The sequence below is a fragment of the Podarcis bocagei genome (assembly GCF_964188305.1).
Source record: "Podarcis bocagei genome assembly, chromosome: 15".
In the NCBI taxonomy this organism is placed as follows: domain Eukaryota; kingdom Metazoa; phylum Chordata; class Lepidosauria; order Squamata; family Lacertidae; genus Podarcis; species Podarcis bocagei.
Genome location: NC_138141.1, coordinates 27,270,605 through 27,289,768, shown reverse-complemented (window position 1 = coordinate 27,289,768; position 19,164 = coordinate 27,270,605). Strand labels below are relative to the sequence as shown.

Here is a 19,164-nt window from a genome sequence, read left to right as displayed (position 1 = left end):
GAAGCCACGCTGCCTCCAACTGAAGAGACAGAGCACAGCCATCATGGCTAGTAGCCATTCATTCTTCCATGAATTTGTCTAATCCTCTTTTAAAGCTATCTAGTGGCCATCACTGACTCCTGTGGAAGTGATGAGACATTTCATTCCTCATTATATTTTATCCCATGGAGATACGCACAAGGAATAATGATTTTTGTTGCCAACTTCTATAGACATTGGTTTTGTTCAGAAGAGACTGGAAGTCCCCTAGTGGATGGTCCAACTACATCATAAAGTCACTGGCACCTAGGGATGGAGGGATGGTATAACTTTGGTATCTGCTAGTTTCTCAATTTTCCAATCTTAAATTGAATTTGCCAAATTTCTGCATCAAGTTGCAATGGTCTTTATTTTTTAAAAAAATTCTCATGAAGACCCATCAGCATTTTACTGCACATTTTCTGCAATATGCATATTTTAATGTGATTTTGCCTAATATACCCAAATTTGCAAACAACTTCACCTCATATAATACATTTTTTATATTACTTTCACTAATGTGCTCATGCAACTGGACACTACTGGAGAATTGCATCACAACGTTCAGAGAAATGCAAATTTTGAAGGATGGCTGTGTTTTGGTTCACACATTGTTTTAGAAACTGTAGATTTAGTAAGGTTCACACTAAAACCCATGCTTACTGCAAACATAACAGCTTCATAATTTTTTTGAGCACATATGCCTGGGCATGGCCAGAAAATTGCATACAACCTTTAGAGAAAGTTGAAATAACAAATAATAGCAATATCTGTTACATGTTTTGGAAAGAATTATGGGTGAGCCAAAAAAAAGTTATTGCACCTCAGCTGAAATTTTGTGAGGCCTCCAGGGGGCAGTTAAATTGTTTTGAGAGCCAGATCAGGTCCACAGATTGGTAGTGATCATCCTTAACCTAGTTGTACAGAAACCCACAAAGAATGGTCTATTTGTAAGAGCTTTCAGAAACTGAGACTTGACTTTCATATCTTCTTGTTTGTCATTGCAGTACCTCCCAAAATTGTTGAGATCTCTTCGGACATCTCCATCAATGAAGGTGGCAATGTCAGTCTCACCTGCATAGCTATGGGCAGGCCGGACCCTACAATCACTTGGAGACATATCTCACCCAAAGGTAAGATACTCTAAGAAGATGTATCTCCCTGTTATAGATGATGGGACTTCCCCTTGTCAGACATGTCATACTTTGGTGGGGATCTTAGATCTGGCACTGCACGTGGTACTCTGCATTTGATGATGATATGATGATGATGATGATGATGATGATGATGATGATGATGACTGAGAATAAACTGCAAACAGTCACTCTGACCTGGAAATGCCTACTGTGCACATGGATGAACGTTGCCTAGGGCACACACTGTGCAAAGGCTTTATGTGTCCGATTCAAATACGTGGAAGGAACAGCATCCATTTTCTTATGGTATATCATGCGGTTGAATGCTGCTCCACGAAAAAGGGATTTCTGCCTATGAAAAGTTAAAATGTTGAGGATTTTAGCCTAGCCTTCTCTCTGATCCACCCACTTTCCAGACACAAGGGGTTAGCTTGTTTGTTTGTTTTAACTTGAGGAATATTGATGCATGCATTCACTCAACTTCCAGTCTGAGGTGGCTGTGTCATCTCCTATTGCTGCTTGTTTGAATCAGTTCTGAGTCCAGGAAGGAGGAATTAAAAACACTCTCACACAAGTCATTCTAGCTCTCATGCTGCTCTGCCTGGTTACGGGGATGTATTGTATAGCTCCACCCCTGGCATCTCTATGTGCAGTGTAAACATCAGTAGTGAAGGAGTGGGGGCAGCGCATCCCATTTCACCGCTTGATGCAAAACAGGAAGTGCCGCCATGTCCTACCACTGCCACCATCCCTGCTGCTGCTGCCACCTTCTCCTCCACTGCCTGCTCTGTGGCTGTGTGCCCTGCCAGAGAAGCCACACCACAATTGGTGCTCATTTTGGGTAAGATCACACTGATTTGGGAGGAGATCTTGAATCTCACTTGACTTCAGGCAAGATCTCACCCATAATGGACACAATCTTGCCTCTTCTCCACTGTTAGCGGAAGTTGTGGAGCAGGAGGGCACCCTCAAGGGTGCTGCCTCAAAGGTTTCTGCTTCTTGAAGCAGTGGCTGTTTAGTAATTTAATTCATTGAAATTGTAAGTGCTTATATGCATTACTATGTGTTTAAATTTGATTGGTTGGTAACCGAATTCTAGTAGTTCTCATGATTGGCTAACGTTGGTCACATGGGACCAGTGAAGGAGAGAATCCATTTTATGTGAAACAAGTTGACTGTGTTTTAGAATCCACTGTGAACACTGCTAAGTTGAATAGAAAGTTGGAGTGTTTCTTCTCTGCTTGAAAGAAAGACAGCAAAACTGCAGGAGAAGGTAAAAGTCAAAATCCCTTATAGGAGCTTCAAGGCATGGCCTAATTGAGATACAGAAGGCTGAGTGCTGAGCTCCGGAAAGAGAGGAAAATAATGTTGTTTGGAAGTTAGAAGAAAAGCCTGTAAACCTATGTTTGGATGAGCACGTGACTGTAGATATTGTGTTTTAATTCATCTATGCAAGTAAAGCTTTTGAATGTTAAAGTCTGGACACTGGTTTAACTTCCAAAGAAGGCTGTCAGTCATATATATGATTTAAGCTTCTTAGTCGTGTTTTCTCTATTCTTAATTCAGCAGTGACATCACCCTAACTAATGGCTGGGTCAGTTCTGTGACATGCAGGGGGACATGCAAATACATCAATGTAACATGGAACTATGTGTGGTCATGGTTCTGAGCTGTATTGAGGCTGAGGTTTCCCTTGCTGTAGATGTATCTGTACAGACACCTGGCAGGGCTGCTTGCCATGCCCCAACTCCCATGTATACAAACAAGGGAAGGATAAAGACCAAAGGAAGCTGTGTTGGGTCAAAGTCTGAACAACATAACCCACAAGCATAGATTTCAACACAATTGCCACCAATCTTTGCCTAAACTCCAATTTCAGAGTGAATCTGCAGGTTCTTGCTTGGATGAGGCACCATCATGGATTCCAGAGGGAGCCAAATACTGCAGCATGGACATTTAGGGTAAATGGAGCCCAGCACCCCACCCAACCTCAATCACCCCCGCCTGCCTGCATTCCTACGTACAAGTCCTGGGTGTGCTGTTGCCTGCCAACTTCCTCTTCCTCAGTCTCGATGTTGTGAAATTCAGCAGGATCGGAACATATTTGGAATTAGCTGGCTGTGCCTGCCGTTGCCTCTGGCGCCACCTGCTGCCAGGTTCCCTGTCTTCCACCCTACCAATTCCAGCAGGCACCAGCCACCACCGAAGCCCAAAGAGTTTTGATTAGACTATTGCAATTTTACAGGATGCTTACTACCCATCTTATTGTTGTGTCAACCCATCTAACTCCAATCAGGCCCTCTGCCTGTTTCCTGTTACCTCTGCCACCCTCATCAACAGTTCAAGGCCCCGTCTGCCACCCACGGGGTTTCGCTCCAGCTGGCCTGTGATGCTGTCAGGTGTTGCTTCTGCTGCTGCTCACTTTTCTGCAAGGATGTTTTATTTCTCTGCTGTCAACCAGCCAGTTCCTTTTCCCCCCAAGGGAGCTTTACCTGAGTTTGAACCAGATGTCTCCATTTTACTTAGGATTTAGCTGCTATGGAAACAGCCGAAGCATCAAGGGGAGAGGAGCAAGCTAATCAGAAATTACCTGCAGGGTTAGGTAATTTACTGGAGCAGCTTTCGCCAGATTTCATGTCCAGATTACATGCTCTGCATTAGCAGCCTGGTCACCCTCAAAGATCGGTCGACACAGGTTTCTCTTTTCCCACTCAGCCTGCCGGATCCAGAGGTGGCATCCGGGAGAATGGCAAAATGTTTCCTTCCTTTGCAATGCATTTGCCGAGCAATTCAATGTAATTGTCATCAGAGTCCTGCAAAACCTACGGTCCCCAGGAGACAAACTGCCTCCTCCAGCAAATTCCATCTGAACCAGTAGAGATGAAACTGCGGGACCCAAATAAATTGCCCACCATCCCATCATCACCACAGTGGCCAATCCCATATTCAGGCACCACTTAGTTCCTGGGATGTGAACTGCTGTATGCAGAAAGATTATGTTAAAGGTTGGCTTCCCAGAGATGTGCCCAACTGCAACCCTGCCCACCACACACCTGCCTTCTCACATGCAGGCCGTTGCAGGAACAGTAAGGACCTTTGATTTTTCACTGTGCGATTTCAAACCATGGCTTTGCATTTCATGCATGCTATTTTCTATGAGGGCAAACTGCACTCCCTTTGGCAAGAGTGATCTGTTCCCTGCCCCCAGCAGTTTGCTAAGTGGAGAAGAGGAGAGAAAGAGAAAGTGAGAGATAGGCGGCAAGCATCAACATTTGCTCTAGCCCTACCTAACAATGAGTTCAGACCCGCTCACCGTGGTGATGCAGCCTCTGACAGATGACCCTACAATGGAATTCAGCTCTTGAAAAAAGTTACCAACACTTGGGCAAAAAGTAGCACAATTGATTTCTGAATCCTTGTTGACTGTGTACTATCTGCATGTGTTTCAGGCCCCATCTGCCCTGAAAAGGATGAGGCACAATGTAAACAAAATGATAATCTTATTTAAAGACATCTGATTAGGGTTAAAGCTTAATGGTTATTCCAACTAGCCGCAATACTATGTTTCAGGCAGAAACCCTTTATGGAAAGAATTAAGAACGTTACTTAGAACTTCCACTTTAAGCTTGTTTCTAATTAAACTGATTGGTTGTAGGGTTTCTTCTCACTTCCACTTCTCCCACACTTCCTAGGCACAGGTCCAGGTAGCTTTGTCCTTGCCTAGCCAGTTTTCATGGGAAGACCTGCTCTTTCGCAATAAATCAGAGGAAATATCAGTCTAGAGGAAACCCAATTTATATTTGTTCCAATTCAGTGGTAAAGATTGGGTTGCCTTGGGGGAGAGCGGTGGGGCAAGGTTGAGCCCCTAGAATGGCTGTTTCTCCTTGGTGGCATGTGGCCAGTAGACTAGGGGGACTAGGCTAGTTCCCTAAATGTTCCCGATAAATTAGATTACTAAAGTATTGAAGCCTGGTGCCCCCTTCCCAAAGCCCAGGAAGCTTCTGCCTAGTTTAGGGAGGCAGGCACAATGCTCTGACAGGGTCCAAGAGCCCTCCCACCACTTTCCCAAAGCGCACACAGCTTTGGGAAGGAGGCAGGGGATCTCCAGCATCCTGTCAGAGGCCTGGGTGGAATCTACACACATATAAAAAAATGCTGTGAAAATGCTTTTTTTTAAAAAAAAAAACGTTTTGAAAAATACATTGAATTTTGCATAGCTCACTTTCGTCATCTAGTGTCACATTTGTATATTGCACTTTACAACACATTTGAAATGTTTTACTTGCAGCTGTATAGCTGAGTCTCTGGCAGCTCCTTCCCAAAGTCCAGAATGCTTCTGCCCAGCTTAAGAGGAAGGTGTGATACTCACGCATGCAGCATCCCCCCATCACTCTTGCGAGCTGGCGCCTCTGGCCCTAACTGTTCCCTTATGGAAAAAATTCACCACACACCACTGTTTCTCCTATTAAACCATTAAAACACTTCCAGCCCCCTTTTAGGCTCTCTTCCTTCTCCCCAGAGAAATATCTGAGATGCTCTGCCTAGCAAACCCATAAACACCCAGCTAATCCCTAGCCAATTCTCCATACTTAGCTTCTAATGGAGAAAACGTTTAGGTGCCTTTATCTTTTCTGTTTATGAGATGAAAAGCAGATCAGGGGAGGGCTATTGGGAGCGCCAAAACATACAGGAGGGGGAGAAAAATATATACCCACCCCCACAACATTGCCATGCTTCTCTCATTTCTCCACTGGAACTGATAGGTCTGTCTTTGTTGGATTGTTCTGATCTTTTTAAAAAGCCACTTAAGCTAATGGCCATGGCAGCATTCTGTTGCAATCACATTTCTAGGTTAATTTCACATTATACAAAGAAGTGCATCCTTTGTCTGTCCCGTGCCTGCTGTTGATGGTTTTCATTGAAGGGCCCCCAACCTCTCATGTTTCAAGAAGGAAAGAGAGTGGAAGAAGAAACCACCAAATCCATAACAAATGCTTATGAAGAAGCATAGGCATGGGTGGATTCCTTGGGTTCTGTCTGTTTCCCTGTCCTTTGTATGCTCCTCTTGCGGCAGGAGTTATTTTCTGTCCAGCTCCTGGCACACAGTTGATAGTCCCCAAATGTAAAGTTGCAGCCACAGGATTAGTTTTCAGTGCAGTTGTGACTCAGTCAAGAAGCAAGTTTTTGACTCATTGATACTGCAGACCCAAATGCTCCAGCTGACAGAATGTGTGCCCCCAGAGCTGGCAGATGCTGTGGCATCAAATGCTACGAATCATGGAGAGTACCGGGATGGGCTGTGCTAGCACCTGGCGGGGACAGGTTCAGCCCAGCAGCTGAGTGCCCGGCATGTATTTTGGGAGTCCTGCGTAGGGCTGAGATGATTCCAATGGCAGGTAAGAGACCCATCAGCTGTAGTGCCAGCTGAGTGGGCAGAAGGAGAGTGGCATGCCGAAGGCCAGGAATTAGAACAGTGTGTGGGAAGCAGTCACACAATTTCTCTGCACAGTGTACTGACCCTTTCTCCTCTCTTCTTGCACACACACACACAGGTTGTGCCAGTCCCAGTGAGCAACACTTGCTCAGAGCAGTTTCAAAGCTGCTATATAATTAATTGGTTTCAGCCACAGACCTTTCAAGTCTACTAATGACAAAGGAGGTCTGAAGAGTTCGCCACACTGTAGAGGAGAGGTATACAGAGTTGCTAGCCTGAACTCTGCTTCTCCAGGTTCCATGGTTTCCAAGCCAAACCAACCTCGAACTGGATGTTTGTGTGGTTGGAACGCTCCAGAGCATCTGAGCCTGAGGCAAAATTTGGGAGCTCCAGTCTGCTGCTGTGTCCGTGTTGTTCACTTATCCTTTGGATTTGCTGCTTTAGGCCTCCTTAATGTAAAGTGTGTAAACATGGTTTGCCTTGTGAAATAGGACAGTGGGAGGCAGAAATATTACAAGGGAGGAAGGAAGGAAAGAAAGAAGAAAGGAAGGAAGGGCTTTGGCAAAATAGGGGCTTATGCATGGAATGTATTAGGATGCCTGCTTTATTTGAGTTGCATGATTTGTGATGTGCAAAACATGGCCCATCCAAACCTTACATCCATCACTTGAGGTCCTTCTCTGTGAGCCCCTCCAAGGGAAGACAGGAAGGTGACAGCAGGTGAGAAGGCCCTTTTTGACTGAGGTCCCTGGCTGTGGAAAGTTCTCCCTAGCAAGGCCTGCCTGGAGCTGACCCTAACCTTTTTTAAGCGCTAGGTTAAGACCTCCCTCTTTCCCCAGGCATTTGTTGTGTTGTGATGGATTATTGTGACTGTATGTTGCTTGTGTTGTTGTGATGTGATTCTTGAGGTTGATGTTCTGCTAGCATATTGGTTATTGCCATGTTTTTATCTTTTACCTTTATTCTGATTGTAAATAGCCTGGAAACTATTCTGTTCTATTCTTTTTTTTTTTAAAGAATGATTCTTCCTCCTCCTTCTATTAATACTACTACTGCTAATACCACTACTAATGTCCTGTAAGGATGTTGTTTTTGCCCTGGCTCCTATATATTAGCAGCTAAGTCGCTCAAGTACATTCTGAGCTGTTTGTGGACTACTTCTTCACTACCTCCTTATTACCAGACTACCAGCCCTTACGCATGGGTGTGTGTGTTCAGGAAGTGAGAGAGAGTCATAGGGAGGTGTAATGGGAATTGGGGTTGCTCGTGCGTAAAGGATGCTGATGCTCTAGGCAACGTTGCCTGGCTAAACCTTTCCCTGGCTGGACAGCCCTTTCTCCATGGCTGTGTCAGTCACTGGCAGAATCCGTCAGTGGGCGTTTCCTGAACTTCTTCCAACATACAAATTCATTGACGCCCAGTCTCCACCTAGCCTCCCTGCGCGGAAGTTTTCTGCGCAGAGTAGGCGTAGCCAGCGGAGGTCCTGGACTCTCCCCGCTGGTCTCTGTGGAAGAATCTTGGAGCCCTCTCTCCGAAGTCCTTCCCTGATCCCCTTCCTCCCCAGTGTCACGCTGATTACCTTCCCCAAAGGGAGTGTTCTCTCTCCCTCTACTGGTCCCTTCTCCTGCATAGTCGGGGAGCCTTACCTCCACTTTTGGCTCCGATGGCAGTTCCCTGACAGGAGGGGACCTCACCAATTGTTGATAAAGTGCTACGACTTAAGCCTGCTTTCGGTCCACCAGGTGTGCATGTTATCAGTCACTGAAATATCTTAAGGAAAGTTTTTTAGTCATATTGCATCCTCTCTGACCCTGCAATATCGACTGTAGTTACAGGAATAAGGTCACTAGAGTCTGGTTAAGGAAATCCAGATACAAGCAATCGCTTGTTTCCATGGTTACTGCTTTCCCTTTCATTGGAATATTCTGTGTTGTCAAGGTGATGGTGTTGTTGGCAAGTGTATGTCCATTGACCTTGTGTAGGCCTCTTGGTTAAAATGTCCCTGTGAGCTGTTTGCAGCGACATAGGGAAGAGGAAGAAATCTGGTTCAGAATTTTAATGCATGCCTACCTAAATCTGCACATTTTGCAACAATATGTGAACTGAAATGAAGGTATCCTTCAAATTCCAGATTTCTCTGAATGTGGTACTTGCATTTTTCATTTTTGTACCTAATGCTTACAAAGAGAAAATATGTATATAAATGCATGAATTTATGACAAGAACATTTAAAATTCATTATATTGGGAGTCATTCTCTGCAAAAAAAAGTGTACATTAGACTAAATCGCATCCAGAATCCTGTGCATTAAGAGAAATTTGCACTAAAAAGCTGGCAAATTTTCATGAGAAACTTTTTTTTTTAATGCAAACTGTTGCAGAAATGTTGAGAGCTGGACTTGAGGCTGGAAAAATGAGAAAACAAAAGAAGCCAAAATTGACAAAATTCTCTTATCTTTCTGAGAATCAAGCAGTTGTCTGGGTGTGTTACTTTGAGGAAGCAAAAGGCTGCCCTAAATAAATAGTAGCCACCTGTTCCTTAACAGAGCCATACCCCCAAATATCTAACAATGCAATTGTGTACACTCACTCCTATATGCACTAAAAGCCACCATCTTTAGGTCTAGAATTCTCTTCCTACTTAGCCTCATCTCAGAACCAGAATTGCCTCTACAAACATAATTATAGGCAGAAGGGATCATGGTGCTAAGATTTCCCAAGTTGTTTGTGTGAGGTGCTGTAGGGATGATCGTGGAGTGGGGAGTGGGGTCCGGAGGGAGCACACTTCCCCACCAGCAGGCAGCCACAGTCTGCCTGCACGCGTAACCCTGGGGTGCGGAAAACATCCCCCCCCCAGACAAGCCACAGCTGTCTGGGACATTGTTCCCTCTGTCTAACCTTTTGCGGTCTCAGTAGTCTGCAGTGTCCTGTCTGTAACCTTTGTCCCTGAGACCTTTTGTCTCCTTCATCATACACTGTGCAAGGGGAAAATGACGCGGTGGAAACAGGTGCCAAAATAACTTTGTACCACCCCACGATCTCGGGACTGGGAGATGTGTAAAGGTCACAGTCCAAAATGTATCTGCTTGGGTTTGCATATTTGTCTCAATAAAAGGAGGCTCCACAGGGCTGGCCGGCAGCTTGCATGCAGCCCACCTGTGCGCAGCTCACATGATGATCAACACCTGTCTTGTGCCTTCACTTCAAGGTGCCACATAAGTAGAGCTATTTCTGGATTGGACCAAATGTCTGCCCATTATTGCACATGCATAAATATATTAGTGGTAGGTAGAAATGGAGACTCAGAATACCTCCCCTCTTCTCAACCCCGGTTCCATTAGATAAACAGAGCCCAGTTTGTTGGAGTCTTTAAAGTGCAGTTTTTGGAACAGGCTGGTTTTGCAGGAAACTCCATTTTTAAATGTGGAAAATCTTGACAGTCAGCAGTTTTCCTGCTCCCTGTCACATGAAGTACATTCAGTGATTCTGTTCTGCATGACGAGCTCCGTTGAGACAGTCATGGAAATAGACAGCGAAAGATTGGAGGGAATTGTCTGCAGATGGATCCGATTATTGATGGGCAGGATAATACAGAGAGGTTTTCATTTCATTTTTGGTTAAAGCAATAGAGAGGTACTGAATGTGAGGCGCCGCAATATACTGGAAGGGGAAAAAAGAGGGAAGCTGCATAATTGCCTAATCTGAAGAAGAACATTCCCGTAGTATTAATAACTTACAGTTTTATTACTCTTGTCAGGTCTGTGCCCATTTTATATATGCCACATTTAAATAGAGCAGAATTTGCTTTTGGGGGAAATTTCAAAATCTAGGTGTCAGACATTAGCCGTGAAAAAAATGGGGTTTCAGTGCTCATTCTGGTTTAGAAGTTTTTCTCTCACAAAAATACATGCAAGAGTAAATAATTCACACAAACATATTTAACCTGTGAGATCACCTTAGCCCATATATATTCATTTGACTGCTTTAATCTCAGGAACTGGCATTGTTTCAGGTGCCACATTATGCCCATTATGCCTTTGCAAGGAATCGACCTTTTAGTGCGGCAGCACCCAAACTTTGGAACTCCCTGCTTATTGACATTAGACAGGCACCTTTGTGTGTGTTTTTATTGGTGCCTGCTAAAAACATTTTTGTTTATGCAAGCCTATCCAGACACACAAAATGTTGACATGTGTTTATGCTTTTTTAAATCAGTGATTTAATTTATTTTTGTAGGTTTCCAATTGTGTGTTTTTTAAACTGGTTTGTTTATTTATTTATTTTCAGAGATAATGCCATTGCTTTAATCTGTAAACCGCTTTGAGGTTTGCATGTTTGTTTTGCAGTCAAGCGGTATATATGGTACATTTTACAGAATAGAAAAATAAACGTGGCTGTTAACTTTATTAGTATACCTCTCCTATCTTTGCTACATGTTGCGAGAGAAAAAATGCTAGGGCCATGAAGCTCCTCCCTTCTCTTCTCACATGGAATTCCACTGCTCCCACCCAGCCCACCACATCTGAGCAAGAACCTTCAAATTTCAATTTAGGTGAAACTTTGGGGCTGCTATACATTTGCTATCCCTCCCACATTCATTGTTCATTGTGTGTGTGTGTTTTCAATTTCATCCCACCTAGCTTCTGTGAGAGCCAGTGTGGTGTAGTGGTTAAGAGCGGTAGTCACGTAATCTGGGAAACCGGGTTCGTGTCTCCACTCCTCCACATGCAGCTGCTGGGTGACCTTGGGCCAGTCACACTTCTGTGAAGTCTCTCAGCCCCACTCACCTCACAGAGTGTTTGTTGTGGGGGAGGAAGGGAAAGGAGAATGTTAGCCGCTTTGAGACTCCTGAAGGGGAGTGAAAGGCGGGATATCAAATCCAAACTCTTCTTCTTCTTCTTCTTCTGTGGTGCCCTTTAATCTAGGTGACATGGTGTTCCTTTCTCTTTGAAGAGATCTCCATAAATATTGTCTCATTCCCCATTCTGTGGTGTGTGTGGCCCATATGCCAAGATGTTCCATTGCATTCTGGGTGGGAAGGATGGGCCTTGGCCCCAGGGAAGCCAGCCAATGACAGAGAGACTTGGCTCCATTGCTTGGCAGATGAGAACTTCACCTTCCTTTGAAGAGCCAATCCACCATCTTGGAATCCAGCTAAATTAACTGAAGCATTTCTATGGGCTCTAATCCTGCCGGCAGCTGAACTGTCTCCTTGTTTACTGTTGAAATAATTACTGCTTTGCCATAATATTAGCTCTGAGCCGTGACTCCATTACCATTATCACTGGGATATTACCCATTTATTATCTCCCAGCAACCCTGGAAGATGAACACTAGACTTCGGAGACCAATTGTTTTACAGCAGACGGGATCTTGGCATGCATTGTTTAATGAGGTAAACTATATTATAGCCCGCATTAATTTGACTGCAGTGCACTCCACTAAATCATGCTTTAACCTGTAAATCTGCCATGGTTTCTGATGTGCACTTAATCAGGGAGGGCAAGGAAAAACCCTTTGTGGTGGTGGTGGGGGAATGGAAAGGTCATTCTGAGCCTAGGTCTTCTGTCTCCATGGCAGCAGCCATGGTGAGAGGCTCACAGGCAATGTCAAGGGGGTTCTTTGCACCGAGCGCCACACTCCTTGTGACCCAGGAGCATTCCTTCTCAAGAACTTTGAGTTTGTTGCATTGCAATTGAACAGAAAGTGAGTTTAGGGGGAAAATACATTAGAAGGAATGAGGCAGGGATAAAGGGAGCAAGATGCAAAGTGAAATCTTGTATCAAACCTGTTTAAAATACTCCTTTTTTTAAAAAAATGCTTTTTATTGCAAAGGAAAACATCCCATGCTGTTTTTCGTTATCGTTACATATAACAATACAAATGTTTGAAAGATGCAGAAACGAACAACGGCTTGCTGTTTGATGTCCCAACTTAACAAAGAAAATGATGCAGAGCAGGTAAATAGTTGTTGCCGAGAGATAACAATGCTTCGAATAATAAGATCGTGATTCCACAGACGGACAATGGAGGGGTCAGTAATAATTCCTGGACTGCAATCAGATCCACATAAAATCAAACTTTGCAAGTCGTAAGTTTGTCTTCTGACATAAGTCATGAATGGTTACCATGTAGCTGCATAGACCGTCGGTTTGGCTTTACCCCTGGAAACTCATAAAGAATGAGTGAGTTTTCCAGATATTGCAATAAATAAGACCTTCTTAAACCAGGTATCAAAGGGGAAAGCCAAGATAGTCCTCCATCCCTGGGCAATGGTTAGTCAAGCAGTGACAAGCAAATAAATTATAAAGGGTTTACACATATTTTTATAGGAGAGAAAAAGAATAACACATGGGGAATATATATATAACAACTGAAACTCGGTTGGACTGACACAGAGCCAGTTTATCATTATAATGAGTGATGGAGTCCAACCATCTCTCAAGGGCCATATGTTCCCCATCCTGTCATAACAGGACTTAAGTTATTTTTGCCCTCAAGTTTGTCTATAAAAATGAAATACCATATTTTCTTCTTCTTGCTGACCCTTCTTCTGGTGTGTCGTTTCTAGACTTGTACACAATATCTTGAAGTTCTTCTCCAAAAAGTACTTCACAGTGCTATGTTAGTGCAAAACTACAAGGTGTGATTGCATTAATTTCAGCAAAGAGTTGCTTCCTAAACCTGTTGAAGACATTACATTGCCACCATATGTGAAAGTATATTCCCATGCCTCTACAACCTCTCTGGTGTTTCAGAGCAACATTATTGTAAATGCTGTTCTTGAAAGCATCACTGGGGAAAAAAAGCACCTCTAATTTCAGTGGCATTAACTCTCGCTTTTGGATCCCAAGAGATTCAGTAATGTAGTGTTAACAGCTGAGAACGACCATCTTTGGGATGAAGCAAGGGTGATTGTTCTAATAATAGGGCTGTATATTTTGACTCAATTGTAGGGTGCCCCAGTGCAGCCACTAAGTCAGAGTTACAACTTCCAAGAGCTGTCTCCTCTCTTGTGCACCTGTTCCTGTTTGTAATCTGGTGAACCGGGTTCGATTCCCCGCTCCTTCGCATGCAGCTGCTGGGTGACCTTGGGCCAGTCACACTTCTCTGAAGTCTCTCAGCCTCACTCACCTCACAGAGTGTTTATTGGGGGGGATGAGGAAGGGAAAGGAGAATGTTAGCTGCTTTGAGACTCCTTCGGGTAGTGATAAAGCGGGATATCAAATCCAAACTCTTCTTCTTCTTCCTTCCAATACCAAACATGTTTGTGTATGTGCATGCCAATTATCTGTGCCCAGAAACTACCAACTGCAAGTAGAAGAGCAACGATGTTGTAAGACAGCACGGCTCAGCAGACTGGCTGGAGAAGCTCAATGGACCTGATTCCAATGTGTCTGTGGACCATTTACTGGGTGGGGAGCACAGGGAGGACTTATAAGGACAAGTTTATGAGCACAATCCTTTCTGAGTTTTCTGACTGGTGTTTTAAAAACCCAGCAGTTAGACAGAGTATTTAAATAGCTACGATGCCTAGATAATTCAGGCCACACAGCCTTTGAAGCAAGGGCTGTCTCTTTCATTTCCACGGTATGCCTTTGGGTGCAACAAGGAATTACTGTGACTTGGATTGCCTTGAGCTGTCGTGTTTGGGGGATAATTGCATGCCCCAACAAAGAGCCACAATTGAAGGAGGCATGTGCCGGGTGCCTTGAGCAAAAAAGGAACGAAAAATTCCAACTCCCAAGCTTCTACCTATCTGCTCTGCTCAGGGACCCTTTGCTTGGAAACTGTGCTTGAGATGTTAATTTAGTCTCCAAAGTGGAGTCTGCTGGAGTTTGCTGGGCTATGTTTTCTGGCATGAAAAAAGTTGTGTGTGTGCATGTGTGTTCATGAGTGTGTTTTGAGATGAGAGGGAGGGAGGAATGGGAGTAGCCTGGTCTTTCCATATTGTCATATTCTTTTTTAGCAATAAAGATGGCTGCAGGACAATAACCTTATTCCTTCTACAAAGACAGAAACTGCTGTACCTCTGCCTGGCTTGCCTGCCTCTGAGGCAGCAGAGGAAGAGCCGGGGACAGAGTATCTGAGATTCAGGAGATCTCCACACAAATTAAAACCTTTTATCGGGCTCTAATAGATGTGCAAACTAATTATATTTTGGCCAAACTTTGCCGGCGACTCCCCCGAGGTATTATTATAAAATTCCGAGTTGGAGAAGCGAAGCGCGTCCTCATTCTGTCAATGCTAGGATGCTTCAGCTGCAGAAAACTGTGCTCTGGCTCATTTTTGCGTTCTGTGATGTGTGTATGTTTGTGTGTGAGTGAGTGCGCATTTCATAAGCTGTGGTGGTTGCATTTTGAAAGGCATAGCTAACTTAAAAGGGACTGGAGTTTAATTGTAGTTGCATTTAATGGCTTGTCATTGGCTTGCTGTATGGATCATTTCAATCCAGCAATTTGCTGTGGTCTTAAGAACCTTAGATCAGGGGGTGGGATTCCCCCCACCCAGAGGATGCATTCTCTTAAGGGCAATCTGTATGGGGCTGCAGGCTGGTGGGTGGTGCTGAAGCCAGCTGTGAGTGGGGGCAGAAATAAAAATAGGAAGGATCATCTGCCTCTCCCCTCCTCTCTCTTTCTCTTTCTAACTCTGCCACCCCTCAGATCTGGGATAGCTAACTCGGTAGCAAATGAGATTCTTAATCTCAGGGTCACAGGTTTGAACCCCACATTGAGCAATAGATTCCTGCATTGTATGTGATTGGACTAGATGACCCTTGGGGTACCGTCTGATTCTACAGCTCTGTGACTTCTGTCTGTCCCTGACATCCCCTTATCTCTCTCTCACCCTCCTCTATCTCCTTGACACCCCTTTCTCTCTCTCTCTCTCTCTCTCTCTCTCTCTCTCTCTCTCTCTCTCTCTCATCCTTTCAGGGACAGCTCTATGTATTGCCAAAGGGGCATTGGTACTTTAGAATTCAGGTAGGCAGTCTATAACACCAAATCTGCAATTTAGCAGATTATATTAAAGAACTTAGGCCAATGATGCCATTCCCCTGTGTTGCCCGGAGAACTCCATCCATATGGCAACAGGTACAGACTCATGGCAGCCAAGATACAACCCTCATGCCAGCATTGGGTCAGCCTAATTACCTTATATGTTTTTTGTTATGTTGATATAACTAATTAAGGCACTAACCACCCATTCTGGTATTTGGAGTTCCCACCAGTGTAAAAGGCTACTTCATACTCTAGGGGCAGTGGTTCTCAACCTGTGGGTCCCCAGATGTTGTTGGGCTACAACTCCCATCATCCCTGAGCTCTGGCCTTGCTAGCTAGGGGTGATGGGAGTTGTAGTTCAACAACATCTGGGGACCCACAGGTTGAGAAAGGCTGCTCTAGGGGGTTACATCAGCAATATCTTTGTTTGGATGACATGCCAGTTTCTCACCAAAGTGAAAGACTTCCTTTCTTCCTTTCCTCCCCTCCCCCACTTTTAATTCGTATACTGTCTTTCTATATATACTATACAGAAGGCAATTTACAAGCAGGAAAAAATATATACACACATTATAGAAATTTGATCCAATACAAAGAATCATAGAAACATAACTATAAAATAAACAATAAGGCAATATTCAATAACCCATTAGAATACAGTAACACACAATAAAATTAAATGCCAACAAATAATAATAATTAGACAGAAATTCAGTATCAGCCATTACAATAAACAATTGTAAGGCTAACTAATACTTGGCAGAAAGTTAAGATGGATAGCCTTTAAGACTGGCCTGTACTTCCTAGAGCAGGTGTCAGCTGAAGCCTTCTTTTAAAGATAAAGATTACCACACAGAGCCATCTCAGCCGAACTAAGTGTGAGGAACTACCAGCTTATGGAATAAACTAACAACTTTTTAAAAGCAGCTGCAGTTTGTTTCATCTGTATCCCACCTTTCCTTCAAGTAGCTCAAGCTGATGTGCATGGTTCTCCCCTCCCCATTTTATCCTCAGGACAACCCTGTGAGTCAGGTTAGGCTGAGAGGCAGCGATTGGTCCAAGGATGCCCAGTGAGCTTCATGGTCGAGTTGGGGATTTGAACTCCGGTCTCCCAGGTCCTATTCCGACACTCTAACCACTATACCACATTGGCTCTCAGGCTATTTGCCCATCTGCCCTACCATTGTCTACTATGATTGACTCTCTAAGGTTTCAGGCCCAAAGAGGCCTCCCCTCATCATCTGCCACTGGATCTTTCTAACTTTTTGGCTTTCTTTTCCTCTTTTACAACCGAGGTATGCTATGGCTGTCATCCCACATCCCATAGCAGAGAGCATTGTACATTAATGCTCCCTGCTATGTGTATTCATAGCAGAATAAGAAGAGTTTGGATTTGATATCCCGCTTTATCACTACCCGAAGGAATCTCCAAGTGGCTAACATTCTCCTTTCCCTTCCTCCCCCACAACAAGCACTCTGTGAGGTGAGTGGGGCTGAGAGGCTTCAGAGAAGTGTGACTAGCCCAAGGTCACCCAGCAGCTGCAGGTGGAGGAGCGGGGAAGCGAACCCGGTTCCCCAGATTACGAGTCTACTGCTCTTAACCACTACACCACACTGGATAGAGGCAATTTGTAATTAGGGCTTTCCATTAAGTGGTCTAGTAGACAGATAATGTTTGATTGATTGCATTGCATTTATATTTCACCTTTTTTCTCCAGGGAGCTCAAGGTGGTGTACATGGTTCTCTCCCTCATGTAATCCCTGCAACAACCCTAAGAGGTAGTTTAGGTTGAGAGGCAGTTATTGAGCCACAGTCACCCAGTGACTTTTATGAAGAAGTAGGGATTTGAATCCTGGTTTCTCAGGTCCTAGTCTAACACTCTAACCACTACACCATGCTAGCTGGTGGTATACAGCCAAAGAGCACCCGAACTATGCCCACCTTTCTGGTGGCAATGCAGATCATCCTCTAGTGAGGGCTGGGGGAGCCTGTGCCTTCAAGGTGTTGTTAGGATCCAGTACTCATCAGCTTGTGGCCACTGGCCAGGCTGGCTAACATAGATGAGAGCTGGAATCCAACAGCAGCAGCAGGGCAACAGTTTTCCATAGTTATCCTCAGTGGGAGTTGTAGTTTGGCATAGGGAGCCACCTCTGATATATATACATATATGTACCAGACATGGTGTCAATGACTTTTCCCACTGCTGGCCTGATACCATATTCTCCTTTGGAACATCCCCCCCCCCCAGCAATAGGGCTCATACATTTATGCCAGAGTAGTGCTTGAAATATCTATTTGATAAACTAATAAGAGGAAATACTGGCAAAAGGTTGGGTGAAAATTCAATTATGTGCTAATTTTGAAAGATGGGGTAGATAGAGGATGGGATCAGCTGTGCAAATACATCCATATATCAAATGCATTCAGAATTTCTGTTTCGGCCCTTTCTTTATTCCTTGAATGGGTGGACTTCACAGATAGAAAGAGAGAGAGAGAGAGAGAGAGAGAGAGAGAGAGAGAGATTAACTCAATGGTGCTAGAATGAAATCCTATTTAATTCAGGGTTAAACGTTCAATGACAAAATGCCATTTATGTCAGTGGTAACCAGAGGTGCTGCCCTCCAGATATTGTGGGGCCCCAACTCCCACCTGCCTCGGCCAACATGGCCAATGGTCAGGGATGGTGAGTTGTGAGGGTACTATGTTGGATACCCCTGATATGCACAGTTGATTTTCCTCCTAAATACATTTATTTTAGCAGGCAGGCTAAAGAGAATATTCAACAGGGATTCTGGGAAGGGGGGCAGACAGCTATATCCAATTATTAAATTGCCGGTCTGAGCCCAAGATCTATATCCAATTATTGGAATTTTGATTAAGCATTCAGTTCTAATTTTGCAGTTTTCTCCTTTCCATCTCTATCTGTCTCTACTTGTTTGGGGGTCGGGAAAAGCATATACATTTTTAAAAATAATAAATAGTTTTGTTGCCTACCTAGGCTCAAGCTTGCAGGTGTGAGAGTTCTGAGTTCCTAGAGAGAAGCATCGGTGAGCAAGCCTGCCCCTTACCAGAGGGCCTTGCATTTCATTTTCCTCCTTGCCATCTGGCATCCCGTCTCATGGGTGCCCGCGATTGGCTTCCCAGATACTGGCATCCTTTCCAATTGTCACTAATTACATTGCAGGTCGGTAAATCATTGCGGGCGAGGGAGTGACAGAAGAAATGGGAAGGACCCCTGCCATGCTGTGGAGGGACAGCCTGGTGCTTGGAACAATTTGTCAACTCCTCGGGCTGCAGGCTGTTTTGAGCTCGCTGACTGTCACACTGTCACTGCTTGGTGCACCAGCCCTGGGCGCAGGCATGCAAAGCGGATGTGGCAAATTCACAGCACTAGCCACTAAGGCAACAGGTGGCTATATCTATCTATCTATATCTACCTACCTACCTATCGTCTATCAATCATCTATCTATCAATATCAATATCAATATATATCTATATCATGAGGTCCTAGGCAAATTCTAGGTTGCTGCCTGTTCGTGATCACACTGTACATCAGGGGTCAGCAAACTTTGTCAA

General features: G+C 44.3%; 1 protein-coding gene across 8 annotated transcripts in view; it reads left to right on the top strand.

The window, feature by feature from the left end:
* Positions 1-19,164, top strand: part of NTM (neurotrimin) — an 825,333-nt gene that overhangs the window by 713,334 nt on the left and 92,835 nt on the right. For all 8 annotated transcript variants that reach the window (XM_081172697.1, XM_081172696.1, XM_081172695.1 and 5 more), the window contains exon 4: positions 1,026-1,151. In XM_081172697.1, the coding sequence (XP_081028823.1) occupies positions 1,026-1,151 (126 nt within the window). The remainder of the gene's footprint in view (positions 1-1,025; positions 1,152-19,164) is intronic.